At 30.4% G+C, this 17,922-nt stretch overlaps 1 protein-coding gene across 2 annotated transcripts; it reads left to right on the top strand.

Moving 5' to 3' along the window:
* The first annotated feature begins 4,179 nt into the window (after window positions 1-4,179).
* Window positions 4,180-8,911, top strand: LOC129293520 (ATP-dependent 6-phosphofructokinase 3-like). Of its 2 annotated transcripts, XM_054931525.1 has the most exons (14): window positions 4,180-4,762; window positions 5,059-5,105; window positions 5,203-5,242; window positions 5,655-5,717; window positions 5,806-5,943; window positions 6,456-6,476; window positions 6,578-6,736; window positions 6,810-6,863; window positions 7,009-7,077; window positions 7,180-7,309; window positions 7,521-7,786; window positions 7,911-7,959; window positions 8,055-8,209; window positions 8,461-8,911. In XM_054931525.1, the coding sequence occupies exons 1-14, from the start codon at window positions 4,661-4,663 to the stop codon at window positions 8,683-8,685; spliced, it is 1,518 nt and encodes a 505-aa protein (XP_054787500.1). In that variant the 5' UTR covers window positions 4,180-4,660; the 3' UTR covers window positions 8,686-8,911. The 2 variants fall into 2 exon arrangements, with proteins under 2 accessions (XP_054787500.1, XP_054787501.1); XM_054931526.1 differs by lacking the exon at window positions 6,456-6,476 and having other exon boundaries at window positions 4,185-4,762.
* Window positions 8,912-17,922: the final 9,011 nt, after the last annotated feature.

The following is a 17,922-nucleotide window of genomic DNA, read 5'->3' as shown; positions in this document are numbered from 1 at the left end:
TATATCAAAGAAAAATTTTAAAAATATAAAATTTCACTGCACTCCCCTGGTACTTATATAAAAATAAGATTTGTTGATAAAATATTTGATTACCCCTAAAGTTTAATAATTTAATGACTTATTGTTAATTACGTATGTTTAGCTATCAAAATCTAAATAGATGTTTGTTTATGAAGAATTAACACTTGTATAATTAAACATTTACTATAAGTTACAGTTACTTGTTAATTCTAAATGTGTTGTTGTTAATTATGTAAGATTACCTGTCAAAGCTCAAATAGATGTTTGTTTATATAGAATTAACATTGTATAATTAAACTTGTGTTATTGGTTTTTGTAACTTATTTATTTTCAAATAAATTGTTGTTAATTACGTATGGTGACATACCTAAACATGAATAGATATTTATTTATGCATCTATAAAATCTTATGGGTAATTGAATATTTCTCACAAGATCTTATTTTTATAGAGGTACCTAAGGTACAGTGAAATCTTAAATTTTTAAAATATTTCTTCGATATAAAAAATCTTTAGGGTTCTTTAAATGATATTTTTCTTAGTTGAAAACGAAAAAAGCTTGGGCACCCCCCCGGGGGGTTCTCATTTGCTGTTGGTACTGTTGTTCAGTTGACTCACCGTCTAATCCTTCTCCTGGATGGTCTGAAACAAGCCGGAGGCGAATCATATTTCATATTTCTACAGAACCTTTTTTCTTATTCAATATTAATAATTAATAATAAATTCGCAAACGGGTTTTATCTAATTCTGTTGATCCATATATTGAGAATCCATTTACCTAACAATATTTGTCTCAAATAAAACAACTAAAAGTGGCTTCATTTGGGATTAGTTAAAGATTCTGCATGCAACATGCACGTGATGGTCCCGACTCTAGTTTCTGGCGAATAATTTATGCCGCCAAATTGCTTGAAAAGTTTTAAAAATAAATAAATAATAAAAAGTCAGATATTTTTCATGCAAAGTATTCTTCATGTCATAATCAGGCAGAATGACATTAATGTCTTAAAGTAATACATTTATGATCACTAGGTTCTCAGTAATTTTTTAAAAATCATTTATAAATATTAATTTAGATAGTCATAAATTTAAGAGTTTTAATTACAAATAAAATATTTAAATTTAAATATTAAATATAAATTTTATTTTACAGTTGAGATTATTTTTTGAAATTGAATATTTACAACTTATTTTTTAAGAAAATTTATCATAAACTTAACTATAATAAATCTTCATTTTCGGGGCTTTATTGTCACTCACCCAAAAATTCGTTAATTTAGGATCTCATCAAAATTTAAGTTCCCAAATTCATTAAAAAAATCCTAATTAAATATTAACCTTTTTATGATCTTTAATTTTCATTTTCTTGGTAAGTAATGTTTTGTTTTCTTTTTCTCTCTTGAAAAATCACATTCAACCTCTTCTTAAAAAAATTAATCACAAATAAAAATTAATAATAAATTTTTTAAAAAAATTAATTATGTTTTTATTTTAATAATAACCTGTTCTGTATTAATCTTTATTTATAATTTATTTTTTTGGGAGAGGTTTAAATGTTATTTTTTCTCCCTTCTTTTTCTTTTTTGAAAAAAAATATTCTTCCACCACGCAAAAGTTGATGCGTATAGTTGTTTTATTATTTATTGACCACAGCTTCAACGCAAGAGGTCACAGCATCTCCTCGGAATATTCCTTAATTGATTCAATCTAGATTCTCCTTTTGTTTCACTGGATTGACCTTTTATTTCTCAAATTGTCACCCTTTTTTTTTTTTTGATGTTTTTCTTTGTATAGGTCACCATAGGCGTGCACAATACGTAAATATATTATTATATATAATTAATATTAATAGTATATTTGATTTCAAAGTTCAAACACTTAGATATAAAAATAAAGGATTATTGCTTAAGTCAATGGAAGCCAGATTTTTTCATTTTATTTTTTTAGACTTTATGCATATAGCTAAATGTAGGTTTTTTGCACTGCGCATGCTTTAAAGAATAAGACAAATTATTTATGATTTATCGATAATATAAATTTTATATGAAAATAAGTTCATATTGTCGAACTAATTTTTTTTTTTTAAGTTTTAAAACGTGACTAGCTCTAGCTATTTGACTATGTAAGGCATGGACTTCTTTCTCCAGTACAGAAATTTAAACTTAAAATCTAAACATAGATAGTATTAGCAGTATATCATCATTTAATGATATAAACAATAAAGTTCAATCAACAGAGGTTTTTTTAATTGCTATTTCCATGACGATCCAGATAATACGGTGGCCTTTTTAGTCTGTTGGTCAAGAAATAAAGGACAGCCGTTGGTTAAAGAAAAAGTTATAAATTCTTGACAAAAAAATAAATAAATTATAAATGATTAATATTGCAAATAAATAATCAGTATTCCATCCATTAAAAAATATTTTATATTTTTTAAAGAGTTGAATGTTTAAAAATATAAGACATTTTTAGTTTTTTGAGGTGTAATTATTATCTTTTTTTTAATATTCTTATTGATAGTGACTTTATATTTATTATAAAGTGTTTAATATAAATAAATATAAAAAAATAAATTTAATTTAAAGATAGATAATTATTTTATTGTGAGATAAAATTTTATTAAAAATATTTTTTATTTTTAAATAAAAGGAATATATTTTACTGATCAAAATAATGAGTGTGTTTCGTTACAAGCCCAACAAAAGAAGGGCAGAAAGTAGTAGAAAAGCAGCTTTAGCCCCCAGAATCAGTGACCCAGGGCATTCCGAAAAGAAAGCAAAAACGATTGTCGTTTTATCACCTAATCGTTCGACAAATCACACAATAATAATAATAATAATAATAATATGGCTATTACCACGATCCTTGACCCAATTCGTCCGTTTAGTTTGACGCTCCTATTTCGTTCAACGGCAACGAACAAACAGCAGACGCCGTCGGCTAACAGTAGCTTTTCTCTTTCGGTTAAAAGTGTTAATTTGTTATTTTAGTCTATTAACATTTTTTATTAATTAATTAATTTTCTAGATCTTTATATAAGTTACTCCTAAATCACCACTGGAACTAAATATAGTAGCAGGTACAGCTACATTATTGATTTTTTCTGTAAACGAAAAACTTTCTTAAATTATTCTTATCATATGTATTATTTTTTAAAGCATTATTTCACAGTTTTACTCGACAAGTGAAAATTATAAAAAGCTCAAATTTGAAGAAAATAATTAAAGATTAAGGTACCAAAATAATCATGATTTTTTTTAATAAGCTTATGATATCTTTAAATTCAATGTATGTATACTTATTAATTTTATAAAAGAGATTAACTTTTTTCAATTGTTAAAATTATCCGACGTTAACAGTTAGTAAGTTCTAAAAATAATAAATGTTTGATTATCAGACTACTTTAATGAATTGAGGAAGGCTGATCCTCTTATATTGTCGTCTTAAAAATGCAGAAGCTTTAACCCAAGAATTAATTAAATAAATATATTTGACTTGTTGATCAAGAAGGGGTGCATCTATAGTTAGAAATATGGGTGGGTTTGATTTTTAAAGGCTTAGGTTTTTGAATCCGGTTCTTCATTTTTCACTCTCTTTATAATTAAAAGTTTTGTTCTAAAAAATTAAAAAAAAAAATAAAATTAAACATTATAAATTAATTAAAATATTTTAAAATTAAAAAAAATTAAAATTCTCATAATATTTTAAAAATTAAATAACATGTTTAGAAATCTAAACAACATACATTTATCAATCAAAACTCAAATTCTCCTCATCCTCATCATTTACAAATAAAATATTAGATCTCTCGGATGTAAATGTATTTATTGAAAATAGAGATAGATATTCAATGTCAATTACCTTTACAACTTCTTTTTTATTACCTACAATAAATATTAATAAAATTATGTCATTATCAATTAAATATATATATACTGTATGTATATATATATATAAGATAACTAGACTTATTAAAGTTTAAAAAGTCGCTTTAATTCGAATTCTTTTTTATAGGACTTATCAGAGTCTGCTTTTAAGTTTGATTTTTTTTTTAAAAATAAATTTTAAAATTTAAATTTTTATTTAAACAGGTTTACTGGCCCGGCCCTTTGAGCATGGCTCTAGATGTGTCCCAGGCGATCTCAGTCGCGCGTGTGTTTCACTACACGAATCTTTCCCTCTCAGACACGGCGAGCGAGCGTCACCCAGAAGGTGTCACTGTTCCTCATTCACTCTCCTCCTCCATAAAAGTTGCCTTTCTTCTGCGATCCCTCTATCAAAACTGTTGAAACCAAAACCAGAGGAAACGAAACTGTTTTTTTCTCTGCCACTTGTTTTACTTCTCAAACAGCTTACCGTCGCAGAAACTTCCAACATTCACTTTCTCCAAAGGCAGCGGAAACCTCTCTCTTCCTTCTCTGTTCCTCTCTCGATTCTTTTGGTCAACTCCGTATACTATATAAATTTGATCTTCATCTTCCCTTCCACGCAGAATCTCTGTGACCGATACCTATTTTTTTCCCAATATCTCTTCTATTACCACGACCACTACTGTTATTAGCAACTCTGCTCTCACCGGGATCGGCTGCTCTGATTGACGTTCTGGGTCGGGTTCTGAAGTTGAGAGATATCGGGTCGTGATGGCGTCTTCTTTCAATTCTAAACCTAAGATCATCAATGGACCGGGAGGTTATGTTCTCGAAGATGTTCCGCATTTGACCGATTATATTTCTGATCTTCCAGTACGTCGTCGTTCTTTTTCTACTCCTCTCTTGTTTCTGTTACGTCCCATTAAAAGCTGCTTCTCCTATAGGTAGTTGATTTTCAGATTCAGTTGCCTTTTCATGCTCCTTTGTTGTTTAATAAACAACTGCTTCTTCTTTCTGCTGTCTGAATCTTAAGGCAATTTTTCTTTATTATGCTGAATTCAGATTGGTGACGTCGTTATATATATGAAACGCGAGATGAGTTAGTTAATGAATAATGTACTTTGTTTAGATTTGTAATTGAGAAGTTAGTTTTTTTGGTGTTTTTGCAGACATATCCCAATCCTTTGCAAGACAATCCTGCTTACTCTGTCGTTAAGTAAGTGTTTTTTTTTTCCCCATCTTGCAGCTTGTATTTTTCACTTACTGTACTGGTTCGCTTAGATGACAAGTTGAATTTGCTTGTGATTTGGCAGACAGTACTTCGTGCATGATGATGACACTGTTCCTCAGAAGGTTGGTCTCTTTCTTATGTAATTTCCTTCAATTCTGAAACGATCGTTCATGGTTTATATTACATATTACTAGGACGCTTTTCGCTTAACTGGTTATAAATACATATAAAGTACCTTGAAAGGGCTATCTTGAACATAATTTCTACCATTGTCCTGGATTGGAGACGGTACCAAAAGCATTAGCCATTAACTGATCGCTACAGTTAGGTGGTGCTGCATCTCCAACTTCAGGTATGTGTGATAAATCGAATGGTAATAACTACTAACTGTCATAAGATGATAAGTTGCCTGTTTTTGACGCTGGCCCAAAATCTAACAGACAAACAGGTTTATTGCAGAACTGAGAATTTAGGCTGCGGGTTTGACATGGTTATATAAGTAACATATCATTTATTTCCCATTTTTAATGGTAGGTTGTTGTTCACAAAGATGGTCCCAGAGGCACACATTTTCGTCGGGCTGGACCTCGTCAGAAGGTATATTTCTGTGGTGTTGGTATGTCTTGGTAATAACTGATATATTAGATATTTTTCTTATTGCTTTTTCTTTAAATTGGATATTTAGGTGTATTTTCAATCAGACGACGTGAAGGCTGCCATTGTTACATGTGGGGGTCTTTGCCCTGGGCTCAACACTGTGATTAGGGAGTTAGTATGTGGCTTAAATCATATGTACGGAGTGAACAAGGTCCTTGGAATCGATGTAAGCGGATGTTATATCATTTGTTTAGGAAAGTTTTCATTCTGAATAAGAATTGAATGGGATCAATATGTTCATCAAAAGAAAACAATTAAAACATAGAATGCTCTCTGCTAAAATACTTCAATATGAAGATTGCGCCTAATGCTAGTACCATTCCTTACGAAGAAGGCTTTATGCTTGCATGTAAAAGAAGAGAAGAGAAAATATACCCACTTATCTCCTCTGTTTTTCTCTGTTTTGTTTTGTTTTGTTTTGTTTTTTGATAAGTGAAGAGAAAAATGAGGGAAAAATAAATGTAAGAAACAAATTCATCCTTGCATCCGTGTCATAGATAATTTTGTAAATAATAATTGAGTAATTTAAAGTATAACTTACCATTTTTAGAGAGATTAATTTCAGTGGTATATGACTTTTTCCCCTAATTTCATTCCCTTAAGGCAAGAACCTTATTCTTTTTTTTGTTTAAATTCATGCAACATTGTACTTCAATGGTGTCTCTTCTCAATGAAAAGTTATTCAGTTCTGAGTCTGAGGTATTTTTCTTTTGTTCTTATTTTTGTCCTTCTTTATCCAAAAGATAGTAAAACTTGTTATTTTAGTTTTCTATTGACTAAAGCAATGCTGTGCTGTGAAGGGAGGTTACAAGGGTTTCTATGCTCGCAATACAATTAATCTAACTCCCAAGAGTGTGAATGATATCCATAAACGTGGAGGAACTATCCTTGGCACATCACGAGGTGGGCATGACACCACTAAGATAGTTGACAGTATTCAAGATCGGGGAATCAATCAGGTCTGTGTCTCTTTGCATTGACCAGCGCATATTATTTGGTGAGGACATCAAGTTAATATGTCTTTGATCTCAGGTTTACATAATTGGAGGGGATGGAACTCAGAAGGGAGCCTCTATGATTTATGAGGTAATCATAATATGGACAAGGCTGTTAGTTTTTTGTGTTAAAAAATGTGATTGAGCTTCTTTCATATGTCAATTTTTCTTGTTAAGATTTGTCAAACTGATTGTAGCTAAATATAATTTATAATTAGCCCTCATTATCTGTACAGGAAGTTAGAAGGCGGGGTCTCAATGTTGTAGTTGCTGGAATTCCCAAAACCATAGATAATGACATCCCGGTACTTGATTCATTCACATTTTGATTTCCAACTCAATTAATATAAATCCATTAGCTTTATTAACGTACAATGGTTTTATGCCTTTTCTCTCACGCTTGATAGGTAATTGATAAATCCTTTGGATTTGACACTGCTGTTGAGGAGGCTCAACGTGCTATAAATGCAGCACATGTTGAATCTGAAAGTATTGAGAATGGTATAGGTGTTGTCAAGCTAATGGGTCGCAACAGTGGTAAGTTGTCTGTGTCCTCATCACACCTCCACTTATTAGCTTAGTTTTATCCCCATCATTGCATTTTATGGCCTGCATATTAAGAAGCTTGTATTCAATATTTATTTGACTTGACAAAATATTAAATACCATGCACTTTAATTCCTTTCTTATTCTTGTTGGTGGATCTAATGTTGTTTCATATATGCTTTTTCTTGGACGATTGGTGCAGGGTTTATAGCAATGTATGCTACACTTGCAAGTAGAGATGTGGACTGTTGCTTAATTCCAGAGTCTCCCTTTTACCTTGAAGGTCCAGGCGGGCTTTTCGAGTATATAGAGAAAAAACTTAAAGAACAAGGGCACATGGTAATTGTAGTTGCTGAGGGGGCAGGACAGGAGCTTGTATCGCAGAGCATCCAATCCATGCATAAGCAGGATGCTTCAGGAAACAAGCTTCTTCAAGATGTTGGACTATGGATATCCCAAAGGATTAAGGTATGGGTTCTAAATTTTCCATTTTTGCCATGCATCTTGCACTCTTCAGTTTGATCCTCACCAATATGTTGCAACGGAATAATATATATATGTAATTACGTTCTACCTGCTTTTTACCATGCAGGATCATTTTGCCAAGCTCGGTACAATGAACATAAACCTCAAATATATAGGTTAGTGGAGATTTTCTTGAGGAAAAATATTGTTTATATACTGAAAGGAGTAGTGGGTATAATATTATTAACTAATTTTCTCCCCTATCCAACAGATCCAACTTACATGATCCGGGCAATTCCAGGCAATGCTTCTGATAACGTGTACTGCACGCTTCTCGCTCAAAGTGTAGTTCATGGAGCAATGGCAGGTTACACTGGCTACACAAGTGGACTTGTCAATGGAAGACAAACTTATATACCTTTCTACGTGAGTTCATTATGCGTGCTTGATGTTTGTTAAAAGCTAGGCGCCTGAGCACAAATTTTGCAAAAAAATATACAATTTTTACAGTTAAGAATATATTTTTTAAAGCTTTTCTAGTACAGATATAAAGAATTACAACAAAAATTAGGCTTAACATACATACAACAGCTTTGATAGTGTTGTTGCTGTTGCCTAGAGCATTGGTTGCTTTTCCATCCTATCATTCTCAATTTTTTTTTTTTTAAATTATGCAGAGAATCACAGAGAGACAGCACAAAGTAGTGATAACTGATAGAATGTGGGCTAGGCTTTTATCCTCCACAAATCAGCCCACTTTTTGGAGTGCCAAGGATGTGATTGAAGACAAGAGAGAAGAAGAACCGTTGGAGCAGTCAGGGGATGATGAGCATTGCCCAGATGACAACAACTTGATTGCCAACGAAATCGTCCCTATCCCTAATAATTCTCAGAAGGTTTAATGATCATTATTATTAATCAATCCCATATTACCCATATAAGTATTATTTGAGTTAGCCCCTTTTTGCCTTTCCACCTCTATAAGATGGCTGAGGAAATCTCACCCTCCCTTCTTCAAGATATTCCTTTATGTGTTGTTTTGTTTGATAATCTGAAATAAATCCTCTGTACTTCCCAATGAATCTTTAGCTTTCATATACATATATGCATGTCTATGCATTCCATTTAGCTTGGATATGTGAATTTTGGTATAGAGAAATTAAGCGTGCCTCACCATTGCACATGTTTTTTTTTTTTTTTTTTTGGGCCCCGTTTCTATCTATATTATACCCAACTATCCGTTTTTCGTTGTTAGTAGATTAGTTTTGAATATTGTCAGGTTTAACTAGAGGATAGTTTACTTGACATATTTTTTTGAATTTGTAAGTCTTATTTAAGAAAAAAATAATTCTTTCTATTTGACGTTGCTGTTTTTCTCCAACTTTTAAGTCTTTGGTCGGTAAAGGAAAAGCTACTTGTAATGACAAGACCAAAGCACTTTCTCTTCCGTGTTCCCATTTTGACGGTGCTTAAAAAAGCAAAAGAACAAAAAAGAGGGTGTGGGGTATAAAGTCAACTTTTCAATTGTGGGACTTCTGCAAGTTGGAAAACGTATGTTGGACTTCATGTTACACCCTTGCAAACAGCCAAATAAATACCACTAAATTCTAAGCTTAAAGGTTATAAAGATCTCTCTGTCTCTGTGTCTCTCTCGCGAGCGCGTACATGGAATGTTCTCAATTCAACTCATGAAAAATATGATCTTCAAAGTTCAAACCATATGAAATGGACTGGACTGAAAATGGTATTTAAAAAAAAGAATGTTGATGATGAGCTGAATGAAGGCATTGTAAATACTTGCTGTTCGATTCTTCAGCACATTTATTCTTTATTTTTAAAATCACGCTTTCTTCCTGAGACTTTCAAGTTCCAATCTCGGCATCTGTCTCTAGTTTTAATTCACTCAATCATAAATTAAAACCAAAAGTTAAAAAGCAAAAACAATATATTTTGAGGAGCATAAATGTGCTATTGGTATACAGAGTATTGTTAAAAGCTAATCATATATTGGACTCTCGGAGAGTATTTTGCAATATGGAACCCTAGATTAATCAACTAGTCAAACATATGATTTTATATATTTATCTTGGATAAAAAAGTAAATTAACTTCTAAACTATAAGTGCAAAAGTTTTTAAAATTCTAAACTCATTTTTGATATAATGTTGACTTTTAAGTTTTAAAAACGGTGTAATATGATCCTATTGTTAACAAAATTAACTTTGATAATTAATTGATTAGAAAATGGTAAAAAAAAGATATCAAAAATTACAAAAAAGACCAATAAGATTCTCTTGTATCCTTTTCTGTAATTTGTTTTTTGTTCATTGTCTATAATTTTTGAGCCTTCACTGTAATATTTTTTTTCATTTTTTGTAATTTTTGATGTATTTTTTTTTTGTCATTTCCTAGTTAACTAACTATTAAAATTAACTATTGCTAATGGTAAGTTTTAGATTGCATCATTTTAAAAAATTGGAGGAGTATATTACAAAAAAAAAATGAGTTTAATGTTTTAGATGTTTTTGGATCCATAATTTAAGAACTAATTTACTTATATTATCATAGTACGATAGTACGATGAACTTACTTTCTTCTTGAGACTTCTTTGATAGGTAAAAATCAGATTCACTATCATCGGAAGTTTCGGAGAGCTTAGAAGCATTCCACTTTTAAAAAAAAGCAAGAAAGCTTTAAAGGTTGAGTCGTTGACAATAATCGGAAATATGTTTTCTTCTGCATTTTAATTATTTCTGGGTATGGATCACATTATGTTTGAAGTATTTATTTTAGTCCAACATGCAAAACTTTAATGAGCTGAATGAAGATACAATGAAGCTTGGTCGTTTAATTGGTTCATCAGCACATGTATTATTTTTAATAAAGCATACACTTAATTTCTTCAAATTAAGTTTTATTTTTATTTGTTTTCGATTCTCAACTCTTGAAAAAAATGTGAAATTTTAGTGTTATACTTCCATATAACAAAATAATTAAAAAAGGAGTATATAGTAACAGAAACTGGGGAAACAAAGGAAAAAAAAATTAAAATACACATAACTCTCCTAAAATTCGGATAGTGTATACATGTAATTAACCTTTAAAATTTGACAAGAGACTTCCCTAGTGTTTTAAATTTATGTGCATAGCCTCCTTCCCTTAACAAAATTATTAATCACTAACAGACTTTGCTATGTCGTATCAAAAAATGACATGGCTTCAAGAGCATATGGTAAAAGGGAAAATATCATCTTAGGACCCCATGGAGAGTTTTTATATCAAGAAGGGACTTTCTACTCTAGGCAATTGTCAGCAAATATAATTTTATGTAAAAACACCTAATTACCCCTAAAGTTTAATAATTTAATGAGTTATTGTTAATTGTCAAAACTCAAATACATGAATGCTTGTTTATGTAGGAGCAACATTTATACAATTAAACTTATGCTATCAATTACAGTCATTTGTTAATTTTGAATGAATTGTTGTTAACTATGTATGATTATTTGTTAAAATCTAAATGAGTACTTGTTTATGTAAGACCAACACATATACAATTAAACATGTGCTATTGGTTATAGTTGGTTACTTGTTAATTCTGAATGGATTATTGTTAATTATGTAAGGTTACTTGTCAAGACACGAATGGATAGTTGTTTATATAGGACCAATACTTATTTAGTTAAACCTATGCTATTAATTTTTTGTAATTTGTTCATTTTCAAATGGATTGTTATTAATCATGTATGGTTACTTATCAAAACTTGAAATAGATATTTGTTTATGCATCCATAAGATTTTAACAATAATTAGATTTTTTCTCATAAAATTTTATTTTCATTAATACCTGGAGTTGTAGTGAAGTTTCAGATTTTTGAAGTATTGTTTTATATAAAAATTCTCTAGAAGTCCTTAGATGATATCTTCCCCTAATAAAAAATAAAAAAACATACAACTCATAATTTTTTTTCTCCGTTCATGTCGATTATTCTCTACTGGGAAAGCAAAAGACATTTTTTTTTTGTGAAAAAAAAGTGTGAGACTCCTTTGATTAAGCTGTGGATCCCTTAAGCCAAAATAAGCCCATCAATTCTTTGTCACCCACTCCACAAGAAGGAAGGAGTCAGACAAAGTTTACGATTTTTGAAAGAAAAAAAAAACGCCTTTTTTCTAAGGGGCAATCTAAAAGGGGATTGTATAGAAGAAAAAAAGATGTCTGGAAAATCTCTATTTTTCTTACGTGGAATAATATTTACAATTCAACTCATGACAAATATGATGTTCAAACCATAGGAAATGCATCAACACATTTTTTTTATTATTTTAAACAAAATTGTACTTTCTTCATCGAGAAACTTCCAGTAAGTTTCAATCTTGTCGTCCGCGGTCAAGGTTGTGGGTTTTCAAAAAAGGTTTGTTAGCCTAGATATTCAACTCACGACTTATAATTCGCAACCATGTAAAATGTCAAAAAAGCTGATATTTTTTAATATTTAATCTTTGACTAGTCAACCTTTCACAAGAGAACCCAGCCAAAATCAGATTCGCTATCATTGGAAGTTTCTTAGAGCTAATTAGAAGCATTCCCCTCTGAAAGAAAATCTTCAAGGTCGAGTCATTGACAATGACGGGAATTATGTTTTCTTCTGCATTTTAATTATGGGTTAAAATACAAAAATATTCATTAATATATTTTTTTTCTACAAGCACCTAATATAACCAAAGGTGCAAGAATATCTATGAACCTGTTATAATGAGTATAACATTACTTATTTCGTTAAATTTGACTGACGTTCGTCAATGTTGATCATTAAAAAAAAGAGAAGCAAATATAAGGCATAAAAATATTCAAAAACTTTTTATTTAGGAGCTTTTGGCATTCTAAAGTCAATAATAATGGTGTATGCTTAACTATTAACTTTATAAAAGAGGCTATAGAGTTAAGCTCAATTTTAACAACTCAAGCTTATTCCGGCTGATTTGAATACTTGAATTATTAAATATTATATTATATTATTTTTTCTTTTTTAATCAATTTCAATTTTTCTTAAAAAATAAGCTTTTCAACGTTTATATAATTTTAAATTTATTTTATTACTAAAAAAGAATTCGGGTATTCGGATTAATTGCATTCAGGTTTGGGTTTGTTTAGATTTTTTCGGGCTTATTTAGATGCTCAAATATGCCTGCAGTAAAGAAAGTTTTTTAAATTTCCCACCTTGTTCCTAAAATTTTTCAAGCTTCTTTGGTCAGGCCCATTATCCTTGACTCAAATTATTGGCTCTAATCTTTTCCAATCTGCTAAAATAACTTGACGTTGATTATGAAGTTTTAAGAATGTAACTTAATGAATTGGAAAAGTTGGCCTATTTTATAAAATTAACGGGTACACATGCACCATTATTATTGACTTTAGGATACTAGAAATTTCTAGATAAAAATTTATGAATATTTTTGCACCATATATTTGGGTCCTTTTTTTTTAATGGCTATTAGTTAAATTAAACAGAATGGGTATTGTTGCACTCATTATAACAAGCTTATGGGTATTCTTGCATCTTTATTCACTTAAGGATATTGTGTGCTCTCAAAGAAAAAGTTAATGGATATTTTTACTCTTTAACTCTTGAATTATTTTTGGATATCATTTCATGCTTAATTAGTTGAATGAAGAAACTATGAGAAAGCTCAGTTGTTTGATTCATCACAAGTAAAATAAATAGAAATGAAGTTTAATTTTTACTCATCAACTTATGCCTGTACAAGTTGTGTAGGTTCTGTCACTTAAACAAGTAATTAAGAGTTAGAAGTTTGTTTTTGACCAAATTTTCATTTTATTGCTAGTAACTGACCTACCTATGTACAACAGTTTTACAACGTAGTACAATCTAACATAGAAAAATCACTATAACAACTTGGATTAGGGTTTTAATATGCCTTTCTTTAATGTCTCACATTCCCAATTTTTTCCTTTTGGATCATTAGCTTTTACATAAAATAAGATGTATCTTTATTTTTTAAAGTCCTAAAATGATAGAATTTTGAAATTTTTTTAATGATTTTAGCCCTAGCCCATAAGAACACATGCATAACTTTTGGTATTTTATGAGTGTAAGGGAAAAATATAGAGTTTGGTATTTTATTATCTTTATTGATGAATTTTTATGAGGTTGAAAATCAAATGGACAATAAAATTAAAGCGTTGTAGACCGATCGAGGTTGTGAATACTTGTTTGATCAATTTAAAGAGCTTTATGAAGACAAAAGTATAATTAGATAGCTAACTATTCTTAGCACTCCATAACATAATAGAGTTGTTGAAAGAAGCAATAGAACTCTTCTAGACATGGTTAGGTCTATGATGACACAAGTGAATCTTCCAATCTCATATTAGAAAGATGCTTTGCTAATTGCAGCCTTCATACTTAATTGTGTGTCCTCAAAGTCAATCACTTCTATAATAGCCTCAAAATTTTTTTCAAATAATTAACTCAATTATGATAGAAAAATGTCTGCCATGATACAGAAGTCAACTAATTTCTTTTTATTTTGAAACAAGTCTTTAACTTGAAATACTATCATGGTAGAAAGGGATAAAATATAGCTTTATAAAATATTTCACCTTTTAAAATTACTACCATGGTAGAAAAAGTTCTATGATGGTAGAAAGAGTTAAGCTAGATAAATAAATATTACTATAGTAAAAAAGAATCAAACCTATTAAAATGCTATTTCTAAAAACTTGGGATCCCAAGTGTTTATAAGCATCGATAAATATGAAAAGGCCCATAATCTCATTTAAGTTAAAAACATGACAACAAAGATAGAATAGACATTTAGAAATTGTTATGCATTTCAAAAACCTATGACATTTTGCAACATTTCAAACAATATATAAATATTACCATTATTCCTATCATTCAAGCATAAAATAGCTAAAATATCTTTATAAAATTATCCTCTCACATGTTACTTAGGCTAAAATATCACATTTTCATTCTTATGGTGCCTACAAATTCAAACCAAAGTCAATAACTATAAATAGACCATTTGGTCAAACTCAACAAGTAAGCCAAAACATATTGCCCCAATCATCATGCCCTTTTCAAAAAACATTCGACATTGTCAAATGTTATCAATGCCTCAATATATATAAATACCCTAATATTAGCAATAATGTATTATTAAAAATCATAAATCTAAACCTAAAGAGAGGAAGTGGTTCTACACCACTAAATTGTAGGGGCTTCTTTGCATACTACACACTTAGTTCTTTTTCTAAAAAATGTTACCCACAGGGGGTGAGACTAAAAAGTCCCAGAAACCAATGCCAATTTATGATAATATATGCTAATAGCTATTTGTGATCTTGCTAAATGGGAAATAGTAAAAATATTTACAATCCAATTATAAATAGATATTATATTGCATGAAAATGACTACCCTTATCTCCCTCCATCATCCTTAAGCCACAGCCCTCATTCAGTGTTAAATCACTTGGCTAAAGGTAAACTAGCTTGAGCTTTTACAAGCCACCTATTGGGCCTCCAATAGGGCATACCATGTGGCACAACATATAACAATAACAACAAATCTCCCAACACCTCACACAATAGTCATGTATGACAATTATTGAAGCAATCAATACAATATCACATATTTTAAAACAATTTCTCACAACATATATCACATTTATGATCCTACTTGACAAAAACAATTCAAACATTATATTCACATTTCACATTTCTAAAACATACTCATTGTGTAATGTTCACCTTAATATTATCAATAATCACCACATTGTTATAACACACATTGATAATTAGTGTTAGGATAGGCTGGCTCTTAAGAGGAGGGTTGGCTAGCATTTAAAAGCTTTTAAAAACTTGAAAGAGTGAAGAACTTAAATATGAAAGAAGAAGATGAGACACACAAGATTTATATTGGTTTAGCCTCAAACTTGGCCTACGTCTAATCCTTAAGATTACACTTGAGATTTTCAACTAAGTTCACAAGCTTCAATGGGTGCTTGCCACCACAGTACACATCTCAAGACTTAACTTATCTTGAATCACTCAACAAACCTTGCTACAATGCAGCAAGTCATTACAAATATTTAAAAAAATCCCTTTTCAAGATTTTTGAGAAAATGAAATAAGCTTTTGCAGAAAACTTTCTTAAAGAGTAGATGGAATTACAATTGAAATTTTATAAACTTATGAGAGCTTTTTACAATTCTTTTTAAGAATAATGAATGAATGTAATATGTAAAAGCACATTTGAAAGCTTTTCAAATGCTCAAATAATGATTAGTTTGAAAGATCATTAGTTCTAGTTCTAGCTCAAAATGAATCACATATATAGTTTTGGTAGTTAATAGACTATTAGAACACTAATTTTATCTATTAGTACAATTTCTTGTGAGTTACAAGTAGAATCACGTGTAAAATTGCACTTGGCTTGTTCTAGATATGTATATGTGATAAATCATGCGTGAACTCTATAAACTTTCACACGTGGTTTTGCACTTATAAATAAACATTTAGTTCTGTATACTAAAACTCACATGGAACCTCTTTGCTCTCACGCGTGGTTTTGTATATGTGAAAATGCATTCATTTCTGTGTTAAAACTTGCAAGCGAACCTTCAACTCTCATGCATGGTTTTACATATGAGAAACCATCATCAGTTATGTATGACAAATCACGTGTGGAACCTCTTTCCTCTCATGTGTGAAATCGCTGGCATAATGCTAAAGCCAATTCTTGTGAACAAAACTCACGTGAAACAGCTATCACGCGTGAAATAGTAGGTAATAATGCACAAACTTGTCTGGGTGCATTTTCACACATGGAACAACATAAGACTTAAGCAAGATTTTACGTGATCAAGAGATATGAATTTACGAATTAATGATCATACAAGTGAACAAATTAAACTTGGCTTAAGATGATTTAAGACTCAACAAAGCAAAATGTAATTGTGCAATAAGTGACAAATCACATGTGGCTACTGTCAGACTCACATATGAAACGACACTTTAACACAATGTAATGAAGCATAGTTGCTAAAACTTGTGTGGACAATAATGGCTCTTACGCGTGATTTTGCATACAGAAGCAAAGCTTAAGGAATCACATAACACAAGTGATAAATTACGCGTGAATCACTTCCTGACTCTTGTGTGATTCAGCAGTCAGTGTGCCTAACCTGTAGAATCTTGTGAGTGACCTACAGAATCATGAGTGATTTCGCACCTCACACTACAATTAGCTACTATGAATTTCAAGACATAAGAAAGACATTGTTTGCAAGCTTTAATACACTTAAATGAGTCTTAATGCATATAAATGAGACACATGATGCATTTATTTTAATGATTATGAAAAGTGATTAAGCTCTTAAAGTTTTCATATTGAATTTAAGAGAATTTAGATAACTTATCCTAAACATCTTCATCTTCTCTTGATTCTTCATGCTCTTAAGATTTTGTCTTCATCCATGATTCTTTATATCTACACATATAACAAATACCTCTTCTCTTGGTTTTGTAATCATGAAAACATATGATCCAATAATTAGAAGTAATTGATCCCTCCTAACCTTACTATAATCATAGAAGGTTAATTCAAGTAAATTGTTCAAATACATTTGAAAACATTTAGAATCCTAAAAATCCTTCAAATATGTAGTTTGAGCTCAAACTTATTAATATTTAAAGTTATGGGAAGTATGGTAGACAAAAGTAATTAAAAAAAGCAAAACAAGGTCAAAAATGTGATTTTAACACATTTTAACGCATATGCTATGGCATAGCATAGAGGGCTTGATTTTGTTGCAGTTTCGTATGCTGCAAACATGTCATGACACACATGCCATATCATGATAGCATTTTGCTATCATGATAGCTTTTTAGGGTGAACTTTTGACATGCGTCATTTTCACATCTAATGTTCAATTGGAGTGATTAAAGTACCCATGCAAAGCTTAATTAATAAGCTAAATAATAGTATAATTTTCATTCTAATCTGATACTGTATAAGAATTTTAGAAACCTAGATGCCAAAAGTTAGATTTTAAAATGACTTTCAAGCATCCAAGTATCCAGAATTCAAAACTTATACCATTAACTTAGTTTG

The sequence above is a fragment of the Prosopis cineraria genome, unplaced genomic scaffold (assembly GCF_029017545.1).
Source record: "Prosopis cineraria cultivar Desert tree isolate PC_DT_omini unplaced genomic scaffold, ASM2901754v1 PC14, whole genome shotgun sequence".
NCBI classification, from domain to species: Eukaryota; Viridiplantae; Streptophyta; class Magnoliopsida; order Fabales; family Fabaceae; genus Prosopis; species Prosopis cineraria.
This window is presented reverse-complemented; position numbering and strand designations above follow the sequence as displayed.